A 13,795-nucleotide genomic window follows, 5' to 3' on the forward strand; every position below is an offset into this window, starting at 1 on the left:
ATTGTGCATGTGAACTTTACCTGATGCACTGGGTTCAGACCATTTTCCAATTATTATAGAAATTAACAAAGGCATGGAAAGTAAAGACATCATATTACATCCAAAAACAAAATGGAATTTGAATAAAGCAGATTGGAGTCTATATCAAGAAGTTGCGAATACATATTTCTCACAACACACTAAAAATAGCAATAATGCGGAACATAGTTATAGCTTATTAATTAAAGGGATAAATAAGGCAGCCAATGCCTCTATACTGACCCTTTAAACTGAATAAAAAACTATTCTTTCACCATGGTGGCATCAAAGCTGCGAGAGACTATTAAAAAAAGAAAACAAATGCTCAACACGTATAAGCAACAAAGCACCATGGAAAATTATGTGAAATGTAAAAACGAAATTTCAAAAACAAAAAAGTTTTTAAAATCTAAAGCTAAACTACATTGGCAGCTCTGGTGCGAAAACTTAAATAGAAATACACCATTGACAAACATATGGACTCAGGCCAGAACTATATGAAAGGTAATACATCGGGGAATTATGAATGGCAAGAACAATTTTTAGATAAAATTACACCAGCTAATGCTTTGGATGATACTTCACACATTTTCTCAAAACAAAGACAAAATAACACCAACCATAAAATTTTTAGTCAACCAAATAGCTTACCAGAATTAAATTATATCATAAAAAAAACAGAAAGAATACATCACCTGGATATGATGATATTAGATATCCTATGATATTCCAATTACCAAACAATGCCAAGATGTTTCTAATCAAAATTCGAAATGATATATGGATCAATGGGGAAAGTATGGAAGAATGGAAAAAGGCTATAGTAATACCAATACACAAACCAAACAAAGACCCCCACCTTTGTGACTCATATAGACCTATTGCACTTATGCCATGTATACTCAAGGTTTTCGAAAAAATAATTAAAAACCGATTGGATTGGTGGTTAAATACAACTGGCACTCTGCCAACTACACAATAGGGTTTTAAAAAAGGTTTTGGCACCATAGATGCGGTGACACACTTAGTTACAGACATACAAATAGGCTTAACTGAAAACGAGTATAATGGAACGATGTTTCTAGATGTTAAAGGTGCCTACGACAATGTCAATTCATCTTACGGGAAAAAATGATGCAATTACAAATCCCTCAGGAAGTTGCTAACACGATATGCAAATTATATATAAACAGGCAAGTAGGGCTCCTACCACAAGGATCTGTCCTTGTGGCCCTATACAATATGTCCTGTGGTCTGTGAACTGTGTTTGTCATTTGTCATCTTAGTTTTAGTTAATGTCATATGTAATTGTCATGTAATTCATTCAAACAAAACAATGCTAATTTCTTGTATATTAAAACCTAGTTTATAAAGGTTTTGCATTTCATTACAATTTAATATACAAGAAATATCAAATATGGATAAGCTACTACGACCAGACAGATTCGATGCAGATCCTAACTCTCCTAGATCGCCTCAAGAATGGATGCATTGGAAAGCTACCTTTGAAAACTTTATTTCCTCTGTGATTGATGTTTCAGAATAGGAGAAATTCAAACTACTGGTAAATTACGTGAGCAACAATATCTATGAACTTATCTCTGATTGTAGAAAGTATTCTGAAGCCAAAAGTATTCTCGAAGCAGCTTTTGTTAAACCCAAAAATGAAATTTTTGCCAGACATATCCTAATAACAAAAAAAAACAAACTGGTGAAAATATAGGTCAACACGTTCAACATCTTAAATTGCTTTCCAAAGACTGTAATTTTCTAGCCGTTTCTGCAGACCAAAATAGAGAAGATTATATAAGAGACTCTTTTATTAATGGCATTCTTTCTAATGACATAAGACAAGGTTTACTAGAAAACAACACTATTACTCTGCAAGATGCCATAGTGAAAGCCCAGTCTCTGGAGTCAGCTTCAAAACACTCTGAGGCTTATACAACTCCTGTACAAATTATTAATGCAATTTCTTCCGAAACCAGAGAGCACACTAATTATACTTCTGCTGCTGTGAAAAGTTGGAAATATTACTTTTGTGGATCAACTGAAAGGCATCCTCGTAGCCTATGCCCTGCTAGAGACAAAGTTTGTAAGAAATGCTCGAAAGTTGGACATTTTTCCAAGGTATGTAGGCTTCAGATGCCCAATTCAGTATCAGCTGCTGTTTTAGCTACTACTACATCTAGTTCCAATGTTAGAAATCTCGCTGCTGCCCCTCAATGCTTATCTAAAACTGTTACTGAGATAAAGGTGAATGGAAATACAACTGAAAGTTTAATAGACACAGGTAGTTCTGAGTCATATATGAGTAAGAATTATGCATTTTCTATAAACGTGAAAACATTTAGAAGTCATGCAAGCATAATAATGGCTTCAACAGCACTCAGAACGACTATCTCAGGACACTGCTTTGTTAATTTAGAAATAAACGAACATTCCTATAAAACTGTCAAATTATCAATAATTCAAGATTTATGTGCTGATGTAGTTATAGGTCATGACTTGCTTAAACAACATTCTTCTCTGGAAATCACTTTTGCTGGCTCAAAAATGCCTTTAGTTATTGATCGTATAGATAACATTTGTAGTTTGGCATACTTAAATATAGAGCCACCCAAATTATTCTCCAATCTATCAAATGATTGCAAACCGAGGGCAACTAAATCAAGAAAATTTTCAACTGAAGATAGGAAATTCATATCTGACGAGATACAGTATCTGCTATTGAATGGAATCATAGAAGAAAGCAACTCTCCTTGGCGTGCACAAGTACTTATTACAAAAAGTTAAACAAACAAAAAGCGAATGGTGGTAGATTATTCACAAACGATTAATAAATTTACTTACTTAGATGCCTATCCTCTCCTAGATGTTGAAGATATTGTTAGAAAAGTAGCAAGATATTCTGTCTTCAGTACTATTGATCTTAAAAATGCATACCATCAAATTCCAATCAAAAATGAAGAGAAAATATACACTGCTTTTGAAGTCAACGGCCAACTATACCCATTTTGCCGGATTCCTTTGTCAAGCCACTCCGTTGGGGTAACCAACGGAGTGGCTTGTTTTCAAAGGGTTATCGATGGTATTATTAAATCCGAACATTTAAAAGGTGTATATGCATATCTTGTTGACATTACGGTTTGTGGATTAAATCAACAAATACATAATGAAAATCTTAATAAATTTATGGAAGTAGCGAAGAAATACAATCTAACAATAAATCAAAATAAAAGTTCTTATACACTAAATTCAATCAAACTTTTGTGTTATCAAATAGAAAATCAGACCTTAAAGCCTGATCTTGAAAGACTTGAACCATTAAAGAAGTTACCCTTACCAAACGATTTACAATCACTAAAGAGAGCTGTCGGAATGTTTGCACATTATTCTAAATTTATCCCACAATTTTCAGAAAAGATACAAAAACTAGTCACATGCAATACTTTTCCTTTAACAGAACAAGCAGCTGAAGCTTTCCAAATTCTTAAATCTGAAATTATTTCTTCAGCCGTTACTACGATTGATGACAAGATTCCTTTTATCGTTGAATCTGATGCTTCAGATTTTTGTATTGCTGCTTCTCTTAGCCAAGGAGGAAGAAAGAAATCATTCATCAGTGGAATAAGAGGCTTATGCAATAGTGGAAGCTCTTAGAAAATGGAGACATTTCTTGATAGGTAAACATTTTCGACTTATAACTGATCAAAAGTCTGTCTCTTTTATGTTCAATATGCGCCACACTAGTAAGATAAAAAATGAGAAGATTATCAGATGGCGCCTTGAATTATCATGCTACAGTTTCGATATTCAGTACCGACCAGGAGTTGAGAATGTAGTGCAAGATACTTTCTCACGAGTGAGCTGTTCAATAAAGCCTCGACCAAGTCTATTTAAACTACATCATTCCTTGTGTCATCCAGGAATCACCAGAATGGTCCATTGGATAAAGACACATAACTTACAGTATACTATTGATGAAGTCCGTGAAATGACCAATCGCTGTCCTATCTGTGCAGAGATAAAACCAAAGTTTTTGAAAACTCAAGGGAGATTAATTAAAGCTACTTCGCCTTTTGAAAGATTGTCTCTGGATTTTAAAGGACCGCTTTCTATCTAGATCTCATAACAAATATATCCTAACAATTGTTGACGGATATTCTCGATTCCCCTTGGTATATCTATGTCAAGATGTTTCGGCGAAAACTGTTGTGAAGTGTCTTACAAACTTATTCTCTTCATTTGGAATGCCTAGTTATATCCATTCAGAACAAGGGGGGCATTTATGTCTCAAGAAGTCAAAACATTTCTCCATTCACAAGGAATACCTACAAGCCGAACAACATCTTACAATCCTGAAGGCGATGGCCAGACAGAAAGATATAATGGAATTATATGGAAAACTATTGCTTTAAAATCTAAACATTTAAAACTGAACAGTGATAAGAAGTAGTTAAGATAGCTCTTCATTCAATTCGTTCTCTTTTGTGTACATCTACAAACAGTACCCCTCATGAGCAAATTTTTCATCATTCCAGAAAAGCTATAAATGGAGCTGCGCTTCCTTCATGGTTGATAACCCCCGGAAAAGTATTTATGAAAAAAAATGTGAGGCAGTCCAAATATGAACCCCTCGTTGAAGAAGTACAGCTAATTTAAGCAAGTCCAAACTATGCTGTTGTTAGACGTGAAGATGGTAAAGAAACAACAGTAGCCTTAAGACAACTTGCACCACGAGGAGATGCATCTCTACTGGACTGTGTTAGTGGATCGGAATCTGCGGTTTCTAATGAACAGTTTATCAAAGATCCACCAAGCCCTAGATTGAGTATATGTGAGTAAAATCCAAATATTTCTCCTGTTAACGTTCTGGAAGATCAAGGTAATATTGAAAGTGTTTTAAAGGAAGAAAATAAAGACAGTCTTATTAGAAGAGGTACCAGGGAAAGAAACACTCCTGCTTACCTTAAAGACTTTGTTCAAAAGTAAAGTTGGGGTGAATGTCCTGTGGTCTGTGAACTGTGTTTGTCATTTGTCATCTTAGTTTTAGTTAATGTCATATGTAATTGTCATGTTATTCATTCAAACAAAACAATGCTAATTTCTTGTATATTAAAACCTAGTTTATAAAGGTTTTGCATTTCATTACACAATATGCCGATGATTTTATTGTTTATACACGTAGCAAACATCTCGACGAATTAACCAATCGTTTGAATTCAAGCACGAAACTCGTTTTAAGATCCAGTGATTTAGGGCTACAAATCTCCGCTAAAAAATCCAAAGTTATAATCTTTACCAGGCATAACATGAAACCGATGCAGAAAATTACAATAGATGGTATAGAATTTCCAGTGGATACCAATATCAAATACTTAGGAATCACATTAGACAGAAAATTAACATAAAAACTTCATATTGAACAAATAAAGACAAAATGAAATAAAGGACTAAACTTCTTAAAATCCATTATGCGAACTTGGTGGGGTGCAGAACCTCAAACAGCTCTAAGCTTCTATATAGCTTACATAAGATCAATAATTGATTATGGTTGTACACTTTATGGAACGCCCAATAAATCAAATCTACGTAAGCTTTATATTATACAAAACAAATCACTCAGAATATATCTGGGAGCAATGAAATCTACACCAGTTGAACCGTTAAGAGCTGAAGCAATCGAACCTCCATTAGAACTGAGAAGATTATTTTTAGCTGAAAAAATGATTATTAAGCCGCTAAAGAAAAACTCACCATTCATTAGCAGCATATATAAGTTAAACGAATACGACCTAACTAAGCCTTTTTGGATTCATAAAAACTCTCCTCGCATTTGTGATGGATTAAGAAACGTGACCTTAAAACTACAAATAAAGGTAGGGACCGATTACTTTGATCACTTTGTTTCCTATGATGTGAATATACCCCTTTATTCGGAGTTAGCATCATTTAATAGTATAGTCATAAATTAAATTTTAGAGGAACATCCAAACTACGTGACTATATACACTGATGGATCAAAAAACACCGAAGGTACAGGTTGCGCTTTCGTTATACCTAAACGTATACAGAAAAAATATAAGTTAAACTACAGTCGAAAAAGTATAACTACTATCAGCAGAATAAAGTTTAGTCACGCATGTTATCCAGCACATTTATTTAAAATAAAAATACTTGAGAGTAATCTTTGTGAAGCCTGTAATAAAATCGGTGACCTGGACCACATCTTTTTTGATTGTTTAAAATATAGAGCTCAATCTAATGAGCTTTTCAGAAGACTTTTAAAATTAAACATTGAAAGCCCATATAATATATTGCATCTTCTTGCTTTAGACAGAAAAGAAATTTACGATTGTTTGCTGTCTTTCGTCAGAACAACAAATATACACATATGTCAGAACAACAAATATACCTTTGTTGATACCTAATGTCTTTCTTTAATGTATGTATACCTATCTGTCCGAGGCCTACCTTTTATCGTTTACAAAAATGCCCTGATCGGCCCCTGGGCGAGAAGAGTGTAATCCCGGTGTAATCCTTGTATTGTATCTGTTTTTAAAAATTTGTGTCTGCTGTGTGGGTATTTACCCTAAAGCCAATAAAAAAAATGTGTTGATATCGTAGCGAGTTTGGAGTTAGACGTGAATGCTACTAAGGTTAATTTGTTTCTTATGTAAGAATATTTTACTGGAGCGAGAATATATCAAGAACAGAACACTACTGTGAACTCTGGGATATATGGCATGCACTTGCACATTATTAAGTTATAAATAACTCACTGAGCATTAATAATAATAATAATGTAAAATGTTTTTAGACATGAATAAATGACAATATTGTTTGATCATAAGCCCATACAATATTTTTTGCGAAATTTGATTTGTCTACTTTTGCAAGCGCAGCGACGATATTCATAACATCCGAATAACGCGACAATTAATAGAAAAAAAATATCTACTACACGTCATAATACGTATAAATACTTACAAAAGCACTCCACAGCAAACTATTAGAAAAATGCCCAAAATAATCTTCAAGCACAGATCCTTTTTCTTTTCGCTGACTCTAGCTTTAGCTCCGCACAATCCACAGCATCGCAAGCAGGCAAAAATTAAACCAGATATCGGTATTAATACACATAGTAAAACGACAATTACGAAGAATGTTATCAAACCTGCGTATTGCTTTACTAAATCTGCGTAGCTAGTATTTAGATATGGACTTCCACTGCGGTCCCAACTAATCAAATCTGAAAAAGAAAATAAGTTCATATTTAAATCACAACCTCTAGTAAACATTAAAAACTGATTGAGAAATAAGATAAAAGTGACGGTCCAATGGTCTCAGCATACAGACCAAGGGTATGGTTTAGATACGTCGATGACACTTTTGTGATTTGGGATCACGGAGTGGAAAAACTGAACGATTTCCTGTCTTATATAAACACACTACATCCAATATTCAATTTACGATGGAAACAGAAAAAGATCAACAACTAGCTTTTCTAGATATATTAGTAAATCGAAAGGAAGGTTACTTAGGACATAAAGTGTATCGAAAACTACACATACGTACAGATACCTAAACAGGAACTCAAATCATCATCCAAGCCAAAAACTAGGTATCATCAAAACTCTGGCGGAGAGGGTGAAGAGAATTTGTGAACCACAGCGTCTCCAAAGTGAACTTCTTCATATTGAAAAAGCGCTCACCTCCAATGGTTATACCAGAAGAGAAATACATAAAGCGATGAACAATATCTAAAGAAGAAAGGACGAAGAAACAGAATGTAAAAGCAAAGTGTTCTTGCCCTACATATCGGGGGTAACGGACAGAATTGGGCGAATACTTAAGAAAGCCAACGTAAAGACCATTTTCAAGCCTACAAAGAAAATCAATGACTATTTAAGATCGGTGAAAGACAAACGCGACCCATTAGCAACGGCCGGAGTATATTGAATACCATGCACATGTGGAATGGTATATGTGGGAACCACGAAAAGGCACACAAACACAAGGATAAATGAACATAAAAGCCATTGTCGTTTAGGACATATCGACAAATCTGCCGTTGCCGAACATGCTTTGGGAAGCGAAGAACATCGAATACTGTTTGAAGAAACGCAGATGCTGGACAAAACTTCACAGTACTACCCACGGTTGTATCGGGAAGCGGAGGAAATATAATAAGCACCCAAATAATTTTAATCGGATATAAGAGGGATTGAAAATTAACAAGACATGGATACCAATATTAAAATCCACAAACACCCTTCCCGCCAAACACGAAGAAAGAAAAGCTACTACAAACGACGACACGCCCCCTCAAGCCGAAACCAGTGGAGGGGAGACGAGTGAGAAATATAAATATTGCCTCCGTAGGTACAAGCGAAGCAGTAACATCTCCAGAAGATGCCAACCCCTAGTGTTGGCGAAACGTCGAGAACTAATCTCATAAGACAACGGCCTAACAGCCCGAACAAACAGTTTAACAAGTTAGACGTTGTCCTCAGTGCTTCTGTACGGAGTAGACACGTGGACATTAAAGGCGGAAACTCTATCAAAACTTCAGGCTTTTGAGCTATGGTTATACAGAAGAATCCTGAAGATACCATGGACAAAGTCACCGATGAAGAAGTACTGCGGAGGATCAACACAACCGCTGATTTCTTTAACATCGTCAAGGGCAGTAAGGTGCAGTACTTGGGATATATCATAAGAAATAAAGGCAGATACGAGCTACTCCAATGCATTTTGCAAGGTAAAATTGAAGAAAAAAGGACCCCAGGACGAAGAAGAATATTCTGGCTTGCTAACCTAAGACCATGGTATAGAAAGAACTCAACACAGTTATTCCGTATAGCAAACAACAAAGTCATCATGCCAGAATGATCGTCAACGTTCGGAGCGGACAGGCACCCTAAGAAGAAGGCTACATAAGTAATTTTTAATATAAACTTTGTAACATTTTTTTAATTAATATATTAAATTAATTAAAATTTAAAGACGCCGTTTCGACTAATCCTTAGTTAATCCTTTTCCGGGTTCTTTTTCATAAATTCGGTAATTGTTGTCGAACGCCCGTTGTAATGGTTTTCGGGAAAAACCTAATCTAGGAGATTTTATATTTCATCACGTTTGTAGCTAGAAGGGTACCGTTATGTTCGATGGTAGAACTTTTTACCTTCTCAGAAATACATACCTACAGAGATACATACAGAGATGTCCCTTCTTCCTTTTTTTGTAGTTGGGTAAATTTTTGCAAGAAAGTTTTACTTCTCGGTGGGCACTCGTAGAGAAAAGAACCACTTTTGGTGGGACAGTCCTTGCATAAGGACTAGATTTTACTGTATCTCTATTATCGTACCGTTCTCTGTGCATTTTCTTTATAAGTGTGTATACACTTGTTTATTTGAGTTTTTTTTATACTATATTAGATTAAATGTAGTTATAAAGTCCTTTAATGTTAATTAAATTCAGTGTTTAATACAAGTACAGTATTAACTTCAGTGACTTAAGGCAGCAGCCATCAGGAATTACTGTAAGTTAACATAATCTTAGTTCTCCACTTATCTGGGCGAGTAATATGGTACGGTATCATATCATCTTCTATTATCTGGACGTATCTAAAGTTCATACATGTCTTCAAATGTAGTTAAGAGTAACTACTGAATTTTACACTCAATTTAAAGAACAGTCAATATTTTGTTACGAACCAAATTCCATCAGCACTAAGAAATTTCAATAAGTAATAATTATGCACAGTTAAGTCTCAGTTTATTATTAAATAATAGTGCGAGATAGCTAATCGACTTAACCAAGTTCGGTTTGGTTAAATTTTTATGTTTTCATTTCAGTAACCTTTTTGTATTTTTGTAAATTTAGATTTGGTTAATTTTTGTTATCTTTGGTGTTTGTTATAATTTTTATTCATTTTTTTGCTGTAATATCTCGAGATACGCCAAAACTTTATTTGTGCATGATTGTATTATATATCTTTGTAAATGTATTTTCTAATTATATTTCTGCTTATTTTTATATGTATACCACAATTTCATAGTTGTTGGTGTATTTTTATTACTTGTGTTGCATTCAGCAGCGTCATAATTTTGTTGTTGAATATATTGTTATTGTTTTACGTATGTATTTTATTTGTCGACTCCTAACAAAGTTTCCTGATATAACCACAACTCTGAATATTTACTTATTATATTAAATTATTATTATACTTTCGACCAGAAGAAAGATCAGGCTGATTAAGTTTCGTAGGTAAGTAGGTATAATACCTAATATACTTATTATTTGTTTATGCAGAGTGTTAACCAAATTTATTTAATAATTAACTGTTGATATCTTTTCTTGGGTTTGATCTCTGAACCTAAATATCTTTCCTTATCTCTTTTCTTTTCTAAGATTTCTTAATTTTCTCCTTAAACCCCAAAAAATTTAGTGGCGCCCTGTTCCCTATCTTATCTTATCTTTGGTAATTTTACCCATCTATCTTTTTGTTTATTTCTGTATCTTTTCCAATATCTCTTATCGTATCTTTACTTATTTCGTCCGTTGGACCCATTCCTGGTTCCAAAAGCTAGTTTCGAACCCAAGACTCGCTCTCCACCAACCATCTGGCTGCCGTCCGCAGTGTCTCCATTGGTGACCTTTCTAGCACCATCTAAAAAAGGTTTCCGAGGTTACAACCTAGATTCAATAAAAACCTAGTACGGAGATTAACGATTATTAGAAAAACGTAGAGCTTAAAATAACATTGCTATCTCTCTCTGTAACGCTTTTAAAATATACAAAACATTTAAAAGTACCTATACAGTCACAAATGTCTGGCATATTGAAAAATAAATCAAATTTTGGAAAATTATTGTGACAAACAAGCCGTGATTAAAATTCCAATTGATTTCTAGGATAGTTACGCCTACCGTTATTAATAGACTTTTTTATGTGACTATTGTTAATTGACTATATGTTTCAAGTTGTATTAAAAATGATAGTATTGGCATAAGAATTTTCGTTACCACTCTGCAGAGTCATTAGGATATAGTGTAACCTTATAAACATTACACATTTGTTATTTCTCTCAACTAATTATTTGATTCCAATTTCTTATGATTTTATTCATTTTGTTAACCTTGTATTGTGTTTTAATATTTTTCTTCTAAAAATAGTTGGCGTAAAATTATGTTTAATTATTAGTCTTCAATTTAAATTTTCATTTAGTTCAGTTAAATTCTGATCTATTGTTTGTATACCCTCCTTGGAATATTTGAACTATTTTTATTGGAAAGTAAGTCACAATTTAAGTTTAAAATAATTTAATTTTTGACGTTTCGATTTCCACTTATATAAAATTAACTAAGGATCCAACGAAGCCGTTGGAAAACAGAATAAGTATATAGAACTAAAAAAGATACGATTTGATTTCCCGTATAGTGCCTCTACTATTCGCTTATACTATTTAAAACTAAGAAAAACGCAAAATGACGATTTTCAAGGCTCAAAAACATAAGTAAAAAACATTATTTTTGAATTCACCAAGAACCTAAATTCAAATTCAAACATGATTCTATTATTGCTCGATAAATATTTTGGCCTATTTCATTTTAAAATATTGTTTTTTAATCATTAATGAAGCGCTTGTGACAGGACGAGCGCTCGGGCTGAGGCGTGTATAAGAAAGAGAAACAATTGATATTTTAATGGGAATAAGCCACAATATAAGTTTAAAATAAATTTATTTACGTTTCAGGTTCCACTTCGGAAATCGTTCTCGAAATCCAAAACATTAATAAATTAAACAATTAAAAAAATACAATTGGCTTATTCCCATTAAAATAGTAATTGATTTAATATGCCACAAGAAAATAGCTACACAACACTAGAAAGAAACAAGATATAGCTCGCAAATTATGTAAATATGTAAATAGTATGGTAGGGCGGACGCTCATTTGTACAATGAAAATTTAAACCTGCAAAAATTTGTACCCTAGATCTTGTTTCTCTCTCTTATATACGCCGCAACCCGAACGCCCGTCCTGTCATAAGTGCCTCATTAACGATTCAAAAACAATGTTTTAAAATGAAATAGGTCCAAACTAGTTATTGGGAAATGTTATAACAAGGTTTGAACTTAAATCTAAGTTCTTGGTGAATTCAAAAATAATGCTTTTTACTTAAATTATTTATAACTCGAAAACGATCAAGTTTACATAAAAACTATAGGAGACTTATTTTCTTCAGAATGATTCAAAGAATTAAAAAAAATAGTCCCAGTCAAAAAAATTTATTTTATAAATTTGTTTAAAAAAAATGTTTAAAAAATATTTTTCGCCTGGACGACCTCTAGAACCTTATTTTGGGGTATCTCATGAAAGTGATTATGCAAAAAAATCTCATGGGAATATTTTTCCGAACGAACCCGAGCTTTTCGCCTTGTCTATTACTGAAATTTAGTATGGAACAAACTGAACTACTACTGAAACTATAGGTATGGTGAACTGAAGGTATAGTGATTATTTAAAAATGACAGTGTACAAATATTTGGCGCCTTTTAGTCATAATCCAAAGATTTTTACATTACACCATGGTTACATTAATCTGTCAGAATCCACTATTATACTCCCAAAACTAAATAAAAATTAAACAATAGATGCATACAGCTTCTTTATTGCCAAAGGAAGCGAAACCAGTTTGTTTTGTCAACGGGAAAGTTTATGGCTACTGTTTAAGGATCTTTATTGCAATATCTTGTTCTAATACCGCGAACTAGCCCCTGTTGTAAACAGCTACTAGATGTACTTGATTTTATTGGCCTACAATTAAAATGCCACAAGAAAATAGCTTCAAAGCAATACAATTAATACATTACTAATAAATATCGTTGAAATAACTCAAAGTTTAGAGGTTCATTTTATTTTTCCAAATAAATTAGGCAGTCATATGGCATGTCCAAATTTCATTCTAAAGGTCGTGGCATATTATCGTGCACGTTGCGTTTCCAGCACATATCGTTTCCGAAAAATATAATTTAAATGGTTTTAAATATGAACAACGCACACTGTCCGGAACATTGCGTTTCAGACATTTGTTCAGTATATTCGAACACATTATTTTACTGATGCCGACGCTGCGTAACGAGTCGAAACCGGTTTGTAAGGATAATGTTAATTAGATACCCGTCGTTTTCCCCTTGTTGTTTATTTAGGTCTTTGTTTGATTTTGATACAGAGTATTTAAAAAAAATAATTTTCGAGGCTGTTTTTAATAGGAATTTAATAATAATTAATAGGTTTAACAATTATTTTAGAATGAATACGATTCAGTTTAAATATGTTTTAAATTTAATTTCACCTTCAGTTAAAAAACAAAATACTACATTTAACGAAGCCATACATATCAAACCAAAAAGTATTTTTAAAAAGAAGAGGTATCACTTACGTACAAAAGTCCTACTTGTTTATCACTTCCGTGATTAATTGTCACAAAGCAATAAAACCACATGCATAAATGACAAAATAGCCTCGAAAATTATTTTTTTAAATACTCTATATCAAAATCAAATAAGTTCCTAAATAAACAACAAGGGGAGAACGACGGACATCTAACGCACATTATCCTTACCAACCGGTTACGACCTATGTCCCGGACAGTATGCGTTATTCATATTTAAAACCATTTAAATTATATTTTTCGGAAACTAAACGCTATGTGCTGGAAACGCAACGTGCACGATAATATGACACGACCTTAATTGTAGAGGTTA

At 33.4% G+C, this 13,795-nt stretch overlaps 1 protein-coding gene across 2 annotated transcripts in view; it reads right to left on the reverse strand.

The window, feature by feature from the left end:
• Positions 1–13,795, reverse strand: part of LOC140450907 (prominin-1-like) — a 157,247-nt gene that overhangs the window by 138,604 nt on the left and 4,848 nt on the right. For both annotated transcript variants that reach the window (XM_072544593.1, XM_072544591.1), the window contains exon 2: positions 7,012–7,273. In XM_072544593.1, the coding sequence (XP_072400694.1) occupies positions 7,012–7,273 (262 nt within the window). The remainder of the gene's footprint in view (positions 1–7,011; positions 7,274–13,795) is intronic.

Source organism: Diabrotica undecimpunctata, chromosome 1 (assembly GCF_040954645.1).
Source record: "Diabrotica undecimpunctata isolate CICGRU chromosome 1, icDiaUnde3, whole genome shotgun sequence".
In the NCBI taxonomy this organism is placed as follows: domain Eukaryota; kingdom Metazoa; phylum Arthropoda; class Insecta; order Coleoptera; family Chrysomelidae; genus Diabrotica; species Diabrotica undecimpunctata.